Source organism: Cavenderia fasciculata (assembly GCF_000203815.1).
Source record: "Cavenderia fasciculata unplaced genomic scaffold Scf_Dfasci-F-a-25c12.r2-5, whole genome shotgun sequence".
Classification (NCBI taxonomy): domain Eukaryota; phylum Evosea; class Eumycetozoa; order Acytosteliales; family Cavenderiaceae; genus Cavenderia; species Cavenderia fasciculata.
In genome coordinates this window covers 1,585,579-1,603,078 of record NW_004457729.1, presented here as the reverse complement: position 1 = coordinate 1,603,078, position 17,500 = coordinate 1,585,579, and the positions used below count along the sequence as shown (strand labels likewise).

At 33.8% G+C, this 17,500-nt stretch overlaps 13 protein-coding genes across 13 annotated transcripts; 4 read left to right on the top strand and 9 right to left on the bottom strand.

The window, feature by feature from the left end:
- Positions 1-43: 43 nt before the first annotated feature.
- DFA_00961 (uncharacterized protein) lies at positions 44-774 on the bottom strand (the record flags this gene model as incomplete). The annotated part of the gene is made up of 4 exons (XM_004358879.1): positions 44-150; positions 216-372; positions 605-678; positions 762-774. 4 exons carry the CDS (start codon positions 772-774, stop codon positions 44-46), a joined length of 351 nt encoding a protein of 116 aa, XP_004358936.1.
- Positions 775-1,233: 459 nt separating this feature from the next.
- On the bottom strand, positions 1,234-1,461 carry DFA_00960 (uncharacterized protein; the record flags this gene model as incomplete). Its single annotated transcript, XM_004358878.1, has 2 exons — positions 1,234-1,349; positions 1,437-1,461. 2 exons carry the CDS (start codon positions 1,459-1,461, stop codon positions 1,234-1,236), a joined length of 141 nt encoding a protein of 46 aa, XP_004358935.1.
- A 301-nt stretch (positions 1,462-1,762) lies between these two features.
- On the bottom strand, positions 1,763-1,967 carry DFA_00959 (uncharacterized protein; the record flags this gene model as incomplete). Its single annotated transcript, XM_004358877.1, has 2 exons — positions 1,763-1,863; positions 1,934-1,967. 2 exons carry the CDS (start codon positions 1,965-1,967, stop codon positions 1,763-1,765), a joined length of 135 nt encoding a protein of 44 aa, XP_004358934.1.
- A 274-nt stretch (positions 1,968-2,241) lies between these two features.
- DFA_00958 (uncharacterized protein) lies at positions 2,242-3,738 on the bottom strand (the record flags this gene model as incomplete). Its single annotated transcript, XM_004358876.1, has 1 exon — positions 2,242-3,738. One exon carries the CDS (start codon positions 3,736-3,738, stop codon positions 2,242-2,244), a length of 1,497 nt encoding a protein of 498 aa, XP_004358933.1.
- Positions 3,739-3,947: 209 nt separating this feature from the next.
- DFA_00957 (uncharacterized protein) lies at positions 3,948-6,957 on the top strand (the record flags this gene model as incomplete). The annotated part of the gene is made up of 6 exons (XM_004358875.1): positions 3,948-4,041; positions 4,294-4,335; positions 4,774-4,848; positions 4,932-5,303; positions 5,530-5,687; positions 5,767-6,957. 6 exons carry the CDS (start codon positions 3,948-3,950, stop codon positions 6,955-6,957), a joined length of 1,932 nt encoding a protein of 643 aa, XP_004358932.1.
- Positions 6,958-7,261: 304 nt separating this feature from the next.
- On the bottom strand, positions 7,262-7,399 carry DFA_00956 (uncharacterized protein; the record flags this gene model as incomplete). Its single annotated transcript, XM_004358874.1, has 1 exon — positions 7,262-7,399. The coding sequence occupies one exon, from the start codon at positions 7,397-7,399 to the stop codon at positions 7,262-7,264; it is 138 nt and encodes a 45-aa protein (XP_004358931.1).
- Positions 7,400-7,492: 93 nt separating this feature from the next.
- DFA_00955 (uncharacterized protein) lies at positions 7,493-7,675 on the top strand (the record flags this gene model as incomplete). Its single annotated transcript, XM_004358873.1, has 1 exon — positions 7,493-7,675. The coding sequence occupies one exon, from the start codon at positions 7,493-7,495 to the stop codon at positions 7,673-7,675; it is 183 nt and encodes a 60-aa protein (XP_004358930.1).
- Positions 7,676-7,781: 106 nt separating this feature from the next.
- On the bottom strand, positions 7,782-8,049 carry DFA_00954 (uncharacterized protein; the record flags this gene model as incomplete). Its single annotated transcript, XM_004358872.1, has 2 exons — positions 7,782-7,798; positions 7,908-8,049. 2 exons carry the CDS (start codon positions 8,047-8,049, stop codon positions 7,782-7,784), a joined length of 159 nt encoding a protein of 52 aa, XP_004358929.1.
- Positions 8,050-8,650: 601 nt separating this feature from the next.
- DFA_00953 (uncharacterized protein) lies at positions 8,651-10,531 on the top strand (the record flags this gene model as incomplete). Its single annotated transcript, XM_004358871.1, has 2 exons — positions 8,651-9,209; positions 9,867-10,531. 2 exons carry the CDS (start codon positions 8,651-8,653, stop codon positions 10,529-10,531), a joined length of 1,224 nt encoding a protein of 407 aa, XP_004358928.1.
- A 78-nt stretch (positions 10,532-10,609) lies between these two features.
- DFA_00952 (uncharacterized protein) lies at positions 10,610-12,065 on the bottom strand (the record flags this gene model as incomplete). Its single annotated transcript, XM_004358870.1, has 3 exons — positions 10,610-11,191; positions 11,268-11,749; positions 11,816-12,065. The coding sequence occupies 3 exons, from the start codon at positions 12,063-12,065 to the stop codon at positions 10,610-10,612; spliced, it is 1,314 nt and encodes a 437-aa protein (XP_004358927.1).
- A 642-nt stretch (positions 12,066-12,707) lies between these two features.
- DFA_00951 (uncharacterized protein) lies at positions 12,708-13,037 on the bottom strand (the record flags this gene model as incomplete). The annotated part of the gene is made up of 1 exon (XM_004358869.1): positions 12,708-13,037. One exon carries the CDS (start codon positions 13,035-13,037, stop codon positions 12,708-12,710), a length of 330 nt encoding a protein of 109 aa, XP_004358926.1.
- Positions 13,038-13,090: 53 nt separating this feature from the next.
- On the bottom strand, positions 13,091-13,384 carry DFA_00950 (uncharacterized protein; the record flags this gene model as incomplete). Its single annotated transcript, XM_004358868.1, has 1 exon — positions 13,091-13,384. One exon carries the CDS (start codon positions 13,382-13,384, stop codon positions 13,091-13,093), a length of 294 nt encoding a protein of 97 aa, XP_004358925.1.
- Positions 13,385-13,436: 52 nt separating this feature from the next.
- suvA (SET domain-containing protein) lies at positions 13,437-17,298 on the top strand (the record flags this gene model as incomplete). The annotated part of the gene is made up of 5 exons (XM_004358867.1): positions 13,437-13,459; positions 13,723-16,267; positions 16,358-16,851; positions 16,933-17,005; positions 17,083-17,298. 5 exons carry the CDS (start codon positions 13,437-13,439, stop codon positions 17,296-17,298), a joined length of 3,351 nt encoding a protein of 1,116 aa, XP_004358924.1.
- Positions 17,299-17,500: the final 202 nt, after the last annotated feature.

Genomic DNA, 17,500 nt, shown 5'->3' with positions numbered 1-17,500 from the left:
TTAATTTATTATTAAAAAAAGACTTGACTTTCACAGATTGAATTTAAAATGAAAATCCACCTCTTAAAGGAACGGTTCCTTGAGGTGTTTCATTTGTTGCTGGAACACCGCCAAAAGGAAGTTGGCGTCTAGAGGTGTAATTGCCACTTACTATTAAATTTAAATAAATAAATAAGGTCGTCCAAATAATAATAATAATACTTTTGTTAACTTACATTTAGTATTGTCAAAAGAAAACTCCATTTGTTGTTGTTGTTGTTGTTGTTGTTGATGTTTGAATAAGAATAATATTGTTACAATATATTGTTTTACAAGATTGATGAGGTGGAATGATGATGTGGTGAATGAGTAAAGTATTGCTTCAAAGCCCGGCTACAAAAAAAGAAAAATCAAACAAAAGCAAAGATATCTTTTCAAAAGTATCTAGAGATTTTAATTAAGGATGATCATCATCATTAACGATACTTTATGTATAGTTAAATTTTAATGATTAGGGTTTGGTTGATTGGTTTTAGATAGTGATGATAGAGAGACAGGTTTAAAATGAGAAACTGCTTCCTGATCCTCCAGTTCCAAAACCAGAGTCACCACCTCCACCTGGCACCTTGCCACCACCTCCACCACCAGTTGTGAATGGTCTCTTGGATCCCATGACACTAATTGAAGATTTTTGTGGAACTATATTCAATAGTTGTTTGTTTGAAATTAGTAAGTGAAGTTCTTTGTTTACTTTATCAATGGCTTCACTAATTAATACTTACGAACTAATACCATTTTTTAAAATATAATAAATAAGAGAGAGAGATTAGATAATGTTTAATAGTAGTTGTACAGAAAGATGATAATAATAATGGTTTTAAAATGAGAAAGAGATAATGATACACAGCTGGGTTGAGTTAAAATGTATGTGACTCCGATCTTTGATATCGCAACAGCCAACAACAATTGATGGGGAGGTTTTTTTAAAATTTAAAACAAAAATCCTTACCTCGAATCACTGATATTTATAGCCATTACTGACTTTGGTTTGTTCGGATAACGATCCGAAAGAGTATAAATTGTAGTTTAAAAAAAAAGGAGAGTGATGAATAAAATATTATAATATCACTAATCTGAATCCAATCAACACTGGTTTGAATTTATTTATTTATTCTGCCTGGGTGGGAATGGACAATTAGATTATCATTAATTTTATCATATGGTTTAAATTATTTGTTTGGTGGAGAATCCTTTTTAAAATGAGTAAACTCTTCTTGGGTCAGAAGTTGATGTGGGTTCTGCTGCTGGTGGAGCTCCACCCTTAAAGAAACCTGGTGAGAGAACTATTCTCTTTTGGCCTTGAGATTGGTCTATATATATATATGTATAATATTAAATGAAACTATTAATATTTTTATGACGCGCGCAATATGATATACATTTGTTATAATACAAACTATTGGTATTACGGTAAAAACTCATTTTGAAATTATAAATACAGATATAGTATTACAGAAATATAAAGATAAGATGGGAGGTGATGAAATGAAGTGATATTCGAGGTCAGAAACGATGTATTGTTGGCGATTCAATTTAAAAAAAAAATCTATTAAAAAAAAAAGCAAAGTAAAAGATATTTTAAAATCTGGATATTGTTCGGAACATTTACTTTCTCTGGTTGTAATTAAATTCAAAGAGGTGTACAAATCAAATAAATATTTGTAGAATTAAAGACCAAGTTGTTCAATGATCATGATTCATTTATTTAATTGGTTTTGTCAATTTAGAATGATTCACCTTGGGGAGTACTGTTTGGTGAAAGAGTTCTTGGAGTTGGAATAAAACCTGTTGGTTTTGCGAGTGGCTTGGGCTTTCCACCAGCAGCTAAAAAAATATACATAATTGAATAAATAAAACCTTTCTGTCTTGGACAACTATTTTAACGATTACATACATCTAGGATGTGAAACCTTATCTATGAATGACATTTTATTTGTATTATCGGTTGAAATTATAATTATAATGATGGTGATGACACATCATACAAAGCATTGTCGGGTCACTCCCATCAACTTTTCCAAAACAATTAAATTTTTTTTTTCTAAAATCTAGATATTTTTTTTTTTAAGTAAAAATACAAAATAAACTATTTATTTGATTGAATGTATATATATATTATTGTAACAAGGGGGAATACTTTTTTGTTTTTCTTTTTCTAAAAAGTTGAATCTATTATATTATTTTTGTTTGGTTTTTTTTTTTTTAAACAAGGAGATCAGCATATCTTGCATCATCAAGGACAGGTTGTAAGAGAGCGAGTGGACTGAGACTGTCAGTGTTACCATTTTGGATGATAGCCTTTAAGATGGAAGGGGAGAAACCAGAGACGAGACCGACACCTGGGGTGGAGGCACTGCCGACGGGGGTGGTGGTGTAGGCGCCATTGACGTTCCAGTAGATCATTTGTGGGACGGGGTAACCAGCCTTTTTGTATTGATCGATCATGTTTTGGTGGTTTGACTTGAACTTGTTGTCGGCGGCGTCAAACTGCATATCCGAAATGACAAAGAGCTTCTTTGGCATGGCCTCGGCTGGAAGGTTGTTCTTTTGGGCAGTCTCGAGGATCATTTTGAATACGGCGTTAAAGTTGGTCGATCCACCCCATGGAGAGGCGAGGAGGTCAGCGACACGCTCCTTGAGCGAGTTACCTTGGACGTGGTGGAAGGATGGGGTCTCGTGGAAGGTGATGACAATGTCTTTGAATGGGGCGGCGGTGAGACGCGAGATGAGCAGACCGAGGGCGACAGACACTTGCATGGGTGTACCCGACATGGAGCCCGACACGTCAGAGAGTACGATGCAGTCTGCGAGGCTGCCCAACTTGGCCGTCTCGGCCTCCAACACCTTCCATTGCTCTTCGAGGATGACGTCGTCCTCTTGACGCGAGATAAACTCTTGCACAATCTCGTGTGGGAAGAGTTGCTTGGCGTTGACCTTGGTCTCGCCCTTTACGAGGCTCTCTTGGTACTTTTTGAATCCGGCTTCGTCGTGACGTTCAAAGGCCTTGCGAGACAACTTCATGGCGCGCGAGGGTACCTTGGAGTACTCGATCTTGTCCCACTCGTTCTGGGACATGTTGCGCTCGACAATGGCGAGGTGCTTGCGCAATGGGCTGAGGTATTGCTTACGGTACTCCTTCTTGGCGTTGGTGCGGTTCACGGCCAAGAGGACAGCCAACTTCTTGGCGGCCTTGCTGGCAGTGTCGTTGGCCTTGTGCTCGGATGGGGCCCACTTGGCGCACAACGAGACGGTCTTTCCGTCGGCCATGTTCTTGGCGTCCTCTTGGAGTTGGGCGGCCATGACCTCGAGGGCCTTTGGCTCGAGACCTGTGCCAATCAAGCTGGTGACGTCCTTCCACGAGCCAAAGTGTGGAATGAGCTTAAAGTTCTTGGCAACAGACTCTGGTGATTGTTCGTGCAACCAGACGATCGAGTGGTGGAAGATCTCTCTCTCTCCCTTGCCACCACGACAATCACGGTTGTAAAAGATGATCTTGAGTGTGTCGAGGGGTGACTTGGCCCACGAGGCTGTCAACATCTCACGTAATTGCTCTCTATTAATACCACGAGCAGTGTGATAGAACAAGTCTACACGTGCATCTCCTGTGGTGGTGTATGCTACAGCTCCCTTGGCTGTCTTTGTCTTCTTGGCTTTTAAGTACTTTTTGATAATTGCGGCTTTTGATGTTTGAGTTGACATTGTTGTTAGATTAAAAAAAGAAGTATAGATTAAAAGAGATAGAGATAGAGAAGATGTGAGACTGTAAATATATAAATATATCTATGATATTATTAATTAATCTTCTAAAAATTAACAAATATATAGAGACGATAAGCAAACAAAAAGTTGAAGTGAAGAAAATAGCGTGACCACAGCGCAAATCGATCTGAAAAAAATCGCAAAGAAAAATGGAAATAAAAAATAATGCAACTTTGGAGTTTTCTCAAAATGCACTGGGTGTTCAACAAACACAGGTTCATTGCATAGCAATACAATACTATAGTATAATAATATAGTATACTATAGAAATCAATATATATAACACATTCGAAATATCACATCTAAAAGATTAAAAAATATCTAATAATGAAATGATTCATAATTGTTAGTGAGCGAGTGAGCGAGTAAACAAGTAAATTATCTTATCAAGCAGCACCATTGTCTCATTCATTCATTCATTCATTGGTACCATGTTTGATTAACAATGGAAATGAAAAGAAAGGAGAGAATATGATATGAATCATATATTTAAAGAAAATGGATCTAAACAACATCATCAACATCATCATACCTATAGTAGGAACGAGCACTTATTTTAGTTATACATATAACCAAAAATGAATAGATGACAAACATAGTATAGTGACTATTATTATTATTATTATTATAGTACACTATACTATTATAGTACAGAGTGTTTAAATGGTTTTAGCTATCTCTCTCTCTCTTTATATGGGTAGTGTGGAATGACATCAATTTTAAATATTTACACATTTTGGGTAAAGGTTTGATGAATAATTAGTAATTGTAATAGGTACAGACACTACCTTTATTGTATAAATGTCAACATCACCTTTTTATACACAAACAACAAACTATAAATACATTTCATTTGGTTGTATTTTAAATCATTCAATTCAACAATCTTATCTTTCTCTATTAAAAAACTCTAAATATTAATAATATTATTAACAATTTAAACAATAATGATGAAATTCATTTTATTAATGGTAGTTGCCAGTTTGATGGTATCCACTTCTTTGGCCCACAGATATAGTTGTGCTGGTACTGTTTGTGGTTCTGGTCAAGGTAATCAAATCAAAAAATAATCAATCAAAATAATATAATATAATATATTAACCATATATAATCCATCTTTTCAATTCATTTAGTTTGCAAATATTCACATGAACTCCAAAGACCATATTGCGTATTGGATGATGAATGTGCTAATATTTTAATTGTTCACAACAAGACTGAGACCTGGGTTGAAGCATCTGTCGAGTACTCCAAGTTTGTCGTCTATGTCATCAACTATGGTAATGTTGCCATCAAGAACTTCTGGATCGGTAGTGACGATTGTACATTGCAATTCAGAAACAATAATCCAACTGTCAATGGAGGTGAGCTCTGGTCCATCCAATTCGACTCTTTCCATGATGTCTTTACTCTTCCAACCTATGTCACCTCTATCCCATGTTTTGGTTCACACTCTTTTGGTTACATTATCAAGGGTCATACTACTCCAACCTTGAGAATTCTTGGTGTTCAATATTAAATCAATCAACATTAAATAAATGAATGAGATTATTCTCTTTTTAATTAAAAAAAAAAAAAAAACAAGAAAGACAGATTAGGCTTATGCATCTTCATTTCATTTGATATTTTTAGTATTACTTACTCCTCCTCTCTAGCATTTGCACATGTACAATAACAACAACAATTATTTATTATTATTATTTATATATTGTATTATTATATTTTTAATAGGTGTTCAAACCTCTACAAGTATTAGTACAACACCAGAAGATTTAAAATCATTTCAACAATGGTTATCTAACAAAAACACATATCTTAACCCATCAATAGATATTGTTGATTTGGGACCACCATTTGGTCGTTCAATGGTTGCAAATACAAATATAAAGGTAGATATATATATATAAGATATCTTATATGTGATAGATAATATAATGTACATTCTAACTATTATTTATTTTCTTTTAGAAAGATGAAATATTAGTTGAAATACCAAAAGGAATAATGATGACACCAAAGTCTATGATCAAGAATCTACCTAGGTTTATTATTGATTGGATGGATGAAATGAAGATATCTAGAACTGATCAGCAAGCAATTGCAATCATTTACTCTATTTTACACGAGGATAGTTATTGGTATGAATATGTATCGATACTACCAAAACAATTCACAACCACTGTCTATTTCACGAGAGAAGAGATGACTCAATTACAAGCATCTCCTGTTCATAGATTCACTGAAATGAGATTAAATGGTGTACATCGTCATTATGATACAACTATTTCACGTTTAAGATTTGGATATGAAGGAGGAGAGGATGACTCTACCAAGACAAAGACAAAATCTCAACTAGATGCAATGAAAGAATTTAAAGATGATAGATATACATTGGATCAATTTAAATGGGCTCTTGGATGTGTATGGAGTAGAGCATTTAGTTTGAGTGAAGAGGATGGTGGTATGGTACCGTTGGCAGATATGTTTAATGCAGATACTGTCATTTCACGTTCCAAAGTACATCCAAAGATATCTGCATCGTCACCTTCACTTGTATACACTGCTTCACAAGATATAGAGGCCGGTGAACAAATATTCACACCATATGGTGTCTATAAAACACTTGGTAGTGGTCAAATGCTAATGGATTACGGGTTCATCCATGAGGATGGGTCTAGTGCAGACTCGACCATTGTCACCGTTGCACCCATCCCTCCCTCTGAACCACTCTATGATCTCAAAAGACATTTGATGCAATCAAATGGAATTGAAAGTGAAGAATTCACAATCACCAAGAACAAGTTGGCCAAAGAATTATTTCTATTTGCCAGGATCAAAAGTATCAACAAAAAAGAATCGGATCAAGCATCTGCACATTTCATGTCAACTCAAAGACACTCAATGTTAAACCCAAGAAATGAAAAGGCAGCTCTTAGATTATTATCAAATCTAATATCAAGACATTTAGATGCATATCAAACAACAATAGATCAAGATAATCAAATTCTAAAGGAAATTGAAAAAGACAAGACAAACACAAATCATTCTTCCGTCACTTTCAACACAATCAATGCCATTAAACTAAGATTAATGGAAAAGAATATTTTAAATTCATTTTTAAAATCTATAAACTCTATTAGAGATATTGGAGGTAATTAAAAATCAAAACAATATTATATATAATATAAATATAAATAATATTACTTTTTCTTTTTTCTTTTTTCTTTTTTCTTTTTATTTATTTTGTGTGTTAGATGGTGATGAAATAATATATATCTTTTTCTGTCTGATGGTTAATGTCAGATTGATTATTGATCATATTATCATATGATATGATTGTAAACAAAGTACATTACATTCCTAAAAACAATGATTGAATTGTGAATTAAGAATTGGTTAATATCAATTGATCAACTTTTCAAAACCAAGTATAAAAAGATTTGAAGAGATGTTACATTTTTAATTAAGGATCAAAGAATGATTGACGACTGCTGCTACTATCAGTTTTGGTAGAGGTAGAAGTCATTGGTTTTGGTCCAGATGTTATCGATGGCTTGCCATTGTTCTTGGATGGTGGTAGATTACGAATTTTCTCTCCCATTTCTTATTCTTCTTTTACTATTATTATTACTATTTATTAATACAATTATAATTTTACAATGATCTGCTCACTCCACAGCTTACTTTTATAACAATGTGCATACGGATTTGCAACTCTTTTGTTTGCGATAAAATTAAAATCGATTCGAAAAATATCAAAGATATCTTTGCAATTCCTCCAAACCACGCCAAAATGAGCGAAGAATCAACGAAAGGATATGAATTCAGGAGGAGACAAACAACAAACAGAGAAACTTCAAGCTTGGCAGCTGAGTGATGATATCCCCTCGCTCTCTTCTCTTTATTTTGAATGAATAAATGATGTGGATGGAGGATATAGATGTGGTGGAAAGTAAGGTCAACCAACTAACAAATGTTCCTGATTATGCTTGGAATGGACCTTCAAGAAAAGAAAGAAAATAATAATAATATTGTAAATGATTGGTGATTTGTCAAAACATTGAATCATTCATATATATATATTCATTCATTCATTCATTCATTCATACCTCCTGTAGATGAACCTCCAGTAGATGGATCAAAAAAGTTTCCTCTTCCTGTTGGATTTGAAGTAGGTGGAGTGCCTGTTGGGGAACCGCCTCCAGTTAATCCACCCTTACGATTGCCTCTTCCATTGTTTTCGAAACCCATTGTGTTGTTTTTTGATGATTAATTTATGTATTGATACAAATAATAGTAATGTTTTTTGTTAAAAGTAAGTAATAAAAGTGATCGCTTTAAAGATCAGTTAGCTTAGGTTCAGGTTGGTTAAAGTTGGGATTCACCTCGCTGTTGATCAGATTTTTTACCCTCCGAGATATTTATCCTTTTCCGTCACTCTGAATTGGCTTCTTTAAAGTTTCTATTTTTTAAAAGTAGAGGACAAGATCTTGTACACACATTTTTGGTTTAAACACTTATCATGTGATTGATACATGATACTTTATTTCTTTCATTGGAAAAGAAGAAAATACACATTTGTATTTATATATATTTAAATGAGTGGCACACCTTTAAAATAACTACTAGTGATTTACTGTATTTTGTTTGAAGCGAAATACCCATTTTCGGAGAGCTCTTTTTTTTTCAAATAAAATCAAGCCTGTTTGAAAGATTTTTGTTGTAGTGCTAGTGACCGACCTCAGCTCAGAGTCTCACTTTTACAACTTCATTATTATTTATTATTATTTTAGTTTAGTTTTATTTATTTATTTTGTATTATATAGTATTGTAGTTTTAAAAAGTTTAAGGGATGAAGATAAAATTACCAGAATATAAAGAAATTAGGAATATTAATGAATTACCATTGGAAACATTGATATTATTATTTGGCTATGTGAATCGTATGAATACTGCTAGTTATTGGTTGGTGAATCATTCGTTGGTCTGTCATTTATGGACTGACAAGGTGATACCTGCTGCATGGAGCGAGTTGTCATTGTCGACCAATCAACCACCTGACCCCCTCGTACAATACAATGAACGTCGTATCATTGCACATAGTGCAGGAGGAGACCGTGTGTTGTTTAGAAAGTTGATTATGCGTATTGGAAAGTCGGTCGATTACATCTCTGCGTTGATGACCGTGACATCGGTCGACCTGCGTAACAACCCATCGACCAACAATGTGATTGATCGATTGGCCGACGCACTAAAGAGTAATACCAATATCACAAGTATCTCTTTTTACAACAACCGTCTCATGCAAAAGGGTGGTACTACCATTTGCAATGCTTTGCAGAAAAACACGACCCTGACACACTTGGATCTCGGTCTCAACATGTTGGGTGCAAATGGTGGCAATGCAGTGGGTGAGTTGCTCAAGCGTAACAACACACTCGTGCATCTCGACCTTAGCGGTAATCAACTGGGCATGCGTGGCGCATTGCCAGTGGTCGACGCACTCAAGATTAACAAGTCGATCAAGTACCTTGTTTTGCACGCCAATCAGCTGCGCGATGAAACCGCGTTGCCGCTGGCCGACATTCTCCGCCAAAACATTGGCTTTGTCGTGTTGGGACTCAACGACAATGAGATTGGCGCCAAGTCTGCCATGGCATTGGCACGCATGTTGCGCGGCTCCAAGACACTGACACAGCTCGATTTCAACAAGAATGATTTGGGTGAAGACGGTGGGTTGGCCATGGCCGACACGATCAAGAACAACAAGCTCATCAAGAGCGTGTGTTTGAACTGGAACAAGCTCGGAGTCAAGGCAATCAAGGCGATTGCCGAGGCTATCAAGGTGAACCCCTCCGTCACATACCTCGATCTTGCCTTTAACAAGTTTGGCGACGAGGGTATAGTCGCGCTGTCCGATGCACTCAAGGTGAACCGCTCCATCACACACTTGGACCTGTCGCGTGTCGAGTCGGGCGCCGACGGCCACATTGCGCTGTCCAACGCGATTGCTCAAAGCTCGAGCATCCGTTTCTTGGACTTGACCAACTGCAAACTTGCCGATCAAGGTGGTGTCGCGTTTGCCAAAGCACTATCGGCCAACCGCGCACTCAACACGCTTGTCCTCAACAACAACACCTTTTCCAAAGAGACATTGGTTGCTCTCGGTGACATGTTGGCCAGCAACTCGTCATTGACTGATCTCGGACTTGCCAACAACTCTATCACAGCAGACAGTGCATCTGCCCTATTCGAACGTCTTGCAGCATCCAACAATCGTAGTCTAATCCGTATCGATCTATCCAACAATCTTGTTGGTGTCGAAGGAGGTGAGTCTATTGCCTCCAACATTTCACGTTGTAATATTTGTGAACTCCTCCTATCCAACAATCAACTATCAACCACTGGATCAATGTCCATTCTCAAGTCACTACCCTCATCCATCCAAACCATCGATGTCTCCAACAATGCCATCACCCCAACCCAATTGGCCAGCGACACTTTGGTAACCCTTCTCCAAAAGAATGACACTCTCACCAAACTCAACATCTCCTCCAACAAACTCGACGACGATGTTGTCCAACCACTCATCCAATCCATTCAATCAAACAAATCACTCATTCACATTCAAATTGGTAGTAATCAATTTTCTAAACAATCAAATAACAAATTGGTTGATTGTTTTAGAAATAATAAATCAATTTTCTTTTATGATCTTCAAGAAGAATATTAAATTAATAAAAATAATAAATAAAGAATATAAATATTATTATTAAATAAATATATATACAAATCATTTTTATTATTTTGTTTATAATGGTATTTCAATTGTTTCATCTTCATTATTATTATTATTAATATCAATTAAACAACTACCATTATTATTTTTTGTTTGATCAAATGATATCATTGGAGGTATATCTTCATCAATTGGATTAGTATTTTGTTCTTGTTGATCTTGTTGTTGTTCTTGTTGTTGTTTATATTGTTGAATTTCTTGAATTTGCTGATTCATATTTTGATTATCCATTATTGATTGATTTTGATCAAATTGAACGATTGGATTTAATTGTTTTAATTGTATACCACCATAATTATATTCTTCCATTGATGTTGAACCAACAGTAGTACAAGTTGGGTTAATACCATCATGCGGCACTGCTCCATTTGGTGATTTTGGTTCATTTGATACAGACATGGCGGTAACTGGTTTCCTAAGTAACAGAACCATAATACCAACACAAATCAATATGAAAAAGTAATAATCTAGCAATGATATTGTATAGTCTCCATAAGGCCCGAATAAATCATCATTTAAATCAAGTGATGTAGTTACAAATATTGAAAAGAATCCCAATATTATTGTTGCCATTAATAATGATAATATTAATATCTAGAATAAAAAAAGTACAAGTTAATAAATCTTAATCTAATTTCTCCTTTTCTTTTTCTTTTGTTTTTATAATTACTCTATTATTTGGAGAAGCACGACAATTTTTTTTAGTAATTGATCTTGTAGTTTTCCAAATCAAGACACCATAGATTATAAATCCAACGGCAATTAAAAAAGAAGTACCATATAAAACAATGAGGAATATATAAAACATAGTATGACCAAAATCGTAAATTGTAGGTGAAAGATCACGTAGATAGGATAGGACTCCAGTAGTGATTCCGATACACATAAATACACAGGTATGAACAATGAATATTTGTTTGGAGACGCCAACAAAGATACTTCTTCTGGTTTTGAAAACATTGTGATACAACCCAATCCAGAATACCAACAATGTAGTATAGGATGCCAACATTAACACCAAACTAATATGACTGGTTGAATTTTCAAAAGAAATAGTTGCTCTTCTATTTGGATCAGCTACAAATAACGCTGCATTTGCACTTGAATTTAATTCCAATACAAACCATTGTCCTACCAGTGATCTATATTTAACTAAAATATTTAAAAATAAACAAATAAATATTGATATTTGATATTTGAGATTTTGATTTGACTTACAATAAATACTAAGAGTAAGGAAATAATTTGATAATAATTTCAAAGTTAGAAACCTTTTCTCTTGAATGACAATACTAACTATTCTATAGATTATATAGAAAAACATTACAATATAAATTGGAAATAATGATACATAGATATTAAAAAATTGTTGTGGATAAAGTTCACTTGGGTGATGAAATGTAGTTTGGATGTGTGATGTTGATGAAGATGATGTATGGTTTACACCTTTTTCATCTACGGTTGACATTGTTTTTTTTTAGATTAGAGATTTTAGATAGATATATGTGATGATGATTGGGAATTAATTAATTTCTAAATCGAAATCACAATAATTGGGATAGACACGATCATCATTAACAAACAGGAGAGGTAGATTGTCAAAAGAAAGAAAGAAAGAAGTCGTTGATTTTAAATTTTAAATGAATGAAACTAAACCCAAATTTATCTCTACCACTCTCTTTGAATCAACATTGTCACCACTACAAAAGGTGGAATGACAGTATTGGCAATAACAGTAGATAAACATATAAATATATATGTCATTATTATTATTATTGTTATTATTAGTAAAAAAAAAAGTAGGTAGGTTAAGGAGTATTAATCATTCCAACCACCTCAACCACGAAATGAATCAAATTGCACGAAAAATGATGATCATGTATGTAGATGTGGTGATTGATCCGATTGATTTGACTGACTGACTGAGTGGTACCATTAATGTGGTTGTGTGGTTGATGACAGTGGATATATTTGGGGGTTAGTGATGATGACCTAATATATTTAAAATATCCACACATGGATCGATACATGGATAAGAAGGAATAAATTTAATTTATCCACTCTTCTTCCCCCAAAAGAGATAGATGATATATATATATATATTAATTAATCAATGCTGTTCTTTATCTTTAGTATCTTTAGTATCGTTGTTATTGTTAATCGTTGACGTAGTGGTAGTAGTGGTATTGTTGTTATTTTGATCATCATTGTTATTTCCATTTTTGTTTTCTTCTATATTATTATTATCATTACTATTATTATTTTGGTTTCCAACAATATTATTGTTAAATGATAGTGATGTAATTACAGGAGCCTTTTTCGAAACCAAACAAGATACGATATGCTTCATTGGGATGATGACAACACCCAACTCTTTTCTCTTTTGAAACTTGATTGATTCCATTTCCTCTGAGAGATAAATATATGTGAATATCATCATTCATTTGTTGATATTAGATTATCTATATCTATCTTATCCTATCCTATCTTAATCTAATGTGATCTCTTACCTATTTCAATTTGTGAAGGAGATGTTCCATTTTCTTTATGTTTTTGATCTATAAACTCTTTATAACGTTGTTCGCCAAACATGAGTTCATGGGCGTTTGATAATAATACATTCTGTTGTTGATCAAAGCATGATAGCTTTCCTCTAAACTTTCGACCACCGTGTGTTTCAATCTTGACGTCTCTATCCATCCACTTTAATACTTGTTTCATTGATTCTGTCAATGATTCCTCTTCATCTTGTTGTTTCTTTATATCTTGTTCAACTATTGTTGTCATGATTAAATTCTTTATCTACTAACCAATTTAGATTGATTGACCTAATACACGAATGAGTGCACTCTCAAAGGGAAAGCATGATGAATGAATGAAAGGGGAACTTCGATTTTTTCAAAAACTAAATAGAGAGGTGAATGTCGGTGGTGTAAAATACAGCTTTTGCGAGGGAGATAGCTATAATAATTATTATTCTACTTTGTACTATATAACTATATAAATATATAAATCACTTTTATTACATACATTCATCAACACAACCAATTTGTTGTTCATATCATATCATATTCTTTCTACTCTACTCTTTGTTGCTTGCTTGCTTGATGTTGTTGCTATTCAAGGTCATTGAATAAACAAAACTACAACCAATGGTTTCGTACGATACCAAAAGTAAAAGTAAAGGAAACCTCGGTGATACCAACAAAAGTAAGAAGTATTAGTAGTAGTAGTAGTGGTAGTAGAAGTGGAAGTAGTAGTAGTGGTGGTAGTCATCATTCATCCTCATCTTCTTCTTCATCTTCATCATCTTCTTTAAAGAATAATAATAATAATAATAATAATAATAATAATAATAATAATAATAATAATAAAACATCTACGACATCTACAACATCTACTACATCAACAACATCTACTACATCGACCAAATCAAGATTAGAAGATGCTACAAAAGAGTATCAAAGAGAGACGTATCGTGTCAACAATTTGACCAATGAAGAAAGAGAAAAAGAGTTGGATAGGTTTCTAAGTCTTCCACCAAAGAAACCTCCTACCTCTAGACAATCGTCAGAGCCACCAAGTTATGATAGTCTACAAAAACATTTACAATCTGTAGATATGGATAGTTTAATGGATGAACTAGATAAAATGTACAAAGAAGCATTAAACAAAAAGGTTGCCAAATTCTATACAGATTTGACTAAAAAACAACAACAACAATCACAATCACAATCACAATCATCTTTATCTTCCTCTTCCTCTTCTCCTCCTCTTCAAAATAATAATAATAACAAATCTTTACCAACAATACAAAAATCAACAACAGATCAATCATCAAAAGTTCAAAAACCAGAATTGGTTAAAGTATCAAGTGAATTTACATTCTCTCGTATAAAGGTATTATCAGAGGATGAATTACTAAAGATTAATATTGATGAATTGGAAAAGAAGAAATCGGTTGCCATTCAACGTTTGACACAAGAAATTATGGATGCCGATATGGTCATTGAAAAAAGAAAGGGTTTGGAACTAAAGACTAAAAGAAAATTGGAAAAGGATCGATTACCACAAGAAAAGGAAAATGAAAAGGAAAAGGAAAAGGAAAAGGTAGTGTCACAATCTCTACCGGAAAAGAAGGTAGTGCCACAAACACCTCTAGATGAAAAGACTACATCACTAGGACCATCTCCATTATTAATACCAAGACAAGTTTTGGTACAACAACAAAAGGAAAAGGAAAAAGAAAAAGAAAAAGAAAAGGAAGATGTTATTGATATGGATGTTTCAGCAGATGTAGAAGAAAATCCAAAGAAAAGAAAAGCTGGAAATGAAAAGAAAACGGCAAGAAAGAAAACAATCAAAAAATCAATACCAATCCCAGTCGAAGATGAAAAACCTCTTTCTTTTTCAGCTCCATCATCATCTTCTTCTCCTGCTTTGTCTTTTGAAGATCAACCACCACCAATTACCAGTACCACCACCAATACCAATAATAATCCAATACCGATTAATATTGATGAAAAACCAAATATAGTGTATATTTCTCAAAATGATAGAGAAATTTCACTAAAGATGATTGAAAATCACTTTGTTCAAACTGTAGAATCTACACGCGTATCACCCGAAAGTATCAAAGAAGCATGTGCACAATTGGAGAGAAAGGCATTCCAAGAATCATCTTGTCAAAAAGAGTATATTGAGCATTTATCAACACTCTATGAACAACTAAGGAAATCTCTACTCCAAAGTTTGGGTCAAGATCCTTCTCAAGTATCATCAACAGAAACAACAAATCAACCAACAAATCAACCAAATGCAATTGACCCTACTACCAATACAAATACAACAAATGATCAACCTATTCCTCCTCCTCCTCCTCTTCCACCACAAGCACAACCACCACTTCCTCCTCCTCCTCCATCTCTTTCAAATGAACAAAAAGATGGAATTGATAGTATATTATCAAATTTAAAACATCAAACTGAAAATATGGTAATGTTGGACAATGAAACAATCAAATCAGTTCCAATCAACAAGACGATGAAGAAACCAACCAGTTTGGTGACACAATTTACATTTGTTGTAGATTCTGTCAAATCAAAGTCATTGGTTACAGAGTTACGCAAAGATTATGACGATTCTTCATGGGTAGCGATTCGAAGGGAACGATTGATTTCAAATACACCGGCGACAGTAACCAACAAGAGAATATTCAAAAAATACTATGACATGATCAAGGACCCAAAAGAATTGGATTACTTTTTGTTCCTTTCACTTTCATTTATCACTGGTTGTTCATTCGACAATGTATATAATGAATTTTGGATTCTCCACAACAAGAAACCATTGCCATTTTCTCTGGAAGAGCTCCAAGAAACTTTGGCATTTACAGGTGACATGAAGAAATCCAAACTGCTTACCATTCGAAATCATGTTTCAAAACTCATTACAAACAAATTAAATGGTATTACTTTTAAAAGAAGTGATGATAGTGATAGTGACAGTGACAGTGACTCTGATGATGACGATGAACAAAATGAAAATTCAAAATCAAAATCAAAATCAAAAAAACCTGTTCTTTGGAGAGATGAAGATGTTGCAAGAGGAAAATTATCTTTTCCTCTTTGTGCTACAAATTCTTTTGATATTAATGGTTTAATTTTAGATGTAAGAAGAAGAAGAAGAAGAAAGAAAAAAAAAAGAAGTATCTTCTTTTTTATTTATTTATTCATTTTCTATTTTTTTTTTTTTATTTAGGGATTTACATGGATTGATAAAAGTTTTCATCATGAATCTGTAAATACAATGATTAATAATAATATTACAGATTTTTCTGCACCTTGTCAATGTATTGGAGATTGTCATAGCCCAGAGAATAGACAAAAATGTAAATGTCTTAGTGACTCTCAAGCAGGTGCCTATTACGATGAACATGGTCAGTTGATGATGGATTATTATATAAACAACAAATCCATTTATGAATGTACAGATTTGTGTAAATGCACTGGATGTAAAAACAAGGTCGTTCAAGACAGCAATCGTTATGTTTTGGAACTATTCAAAACAAAGAAAAAGGGTTGGGGTGTTCGTTCAACATCTGACATTCCTGCAAATACCTTTGTTTGCGAATATGTTGGTGAAATTGTCTCAAATTCAGAAGCTGAAATTCGTGGTCAAAAGTATGACAAGAAAAAGGCTTCTTATTTATTTGATCTTGATGTTCCAACTATGGATGGTGAAGAATATTTTTGGTATGAAAAGATTAGAAAAAAAAGAATAGAAAAAAAAAAATTGAAAAGAACATTAATTAATTTTATATTTTTCTCTTATAGTATTGATGGAACTTGTTATGGTAATGAATCTAGATTTTTAAATCATTCTTGTAATCCAAACCTTGAAAACTTTGTATGTAAAAAAGAATATTAATATATTCTTTAATGAATTGTTTTCCTAATATCCTTTCTTTTATTATTTATTATTAGATGGTTCATGATACAGCAGATTATAGATTACCAAGGATTGCATTTTTTAGTAAAAGATGCATACCCAAAGGTGAAGAGTTGACATTTAATTATGGCTATGAGATTCCTCATGCTTCGGGATCTAAAAGTGCTAAAAGAAGAGGTACCAGTGATGTTGATATCCCTTGCCATTGCAAAGCCCCGAATTGTCGTCAATGGTTATGGCGTGTTGAATAACAATAAATTATTAATCTTTTTTTTTCGACATGGGGTTTTTTTATTTTTGTGAATTAGGAGATACTTGAAATTTTTTATTGCTTGCTCAAAACATGAAGAAACAATGGAGACCGCCAGAAAAATCTTCAACAGTAGCACCAATGGTTCAATGGTAGAATGGATCCCTGCCACGGATTCGATCAATATAAACATCGCTCGCTTC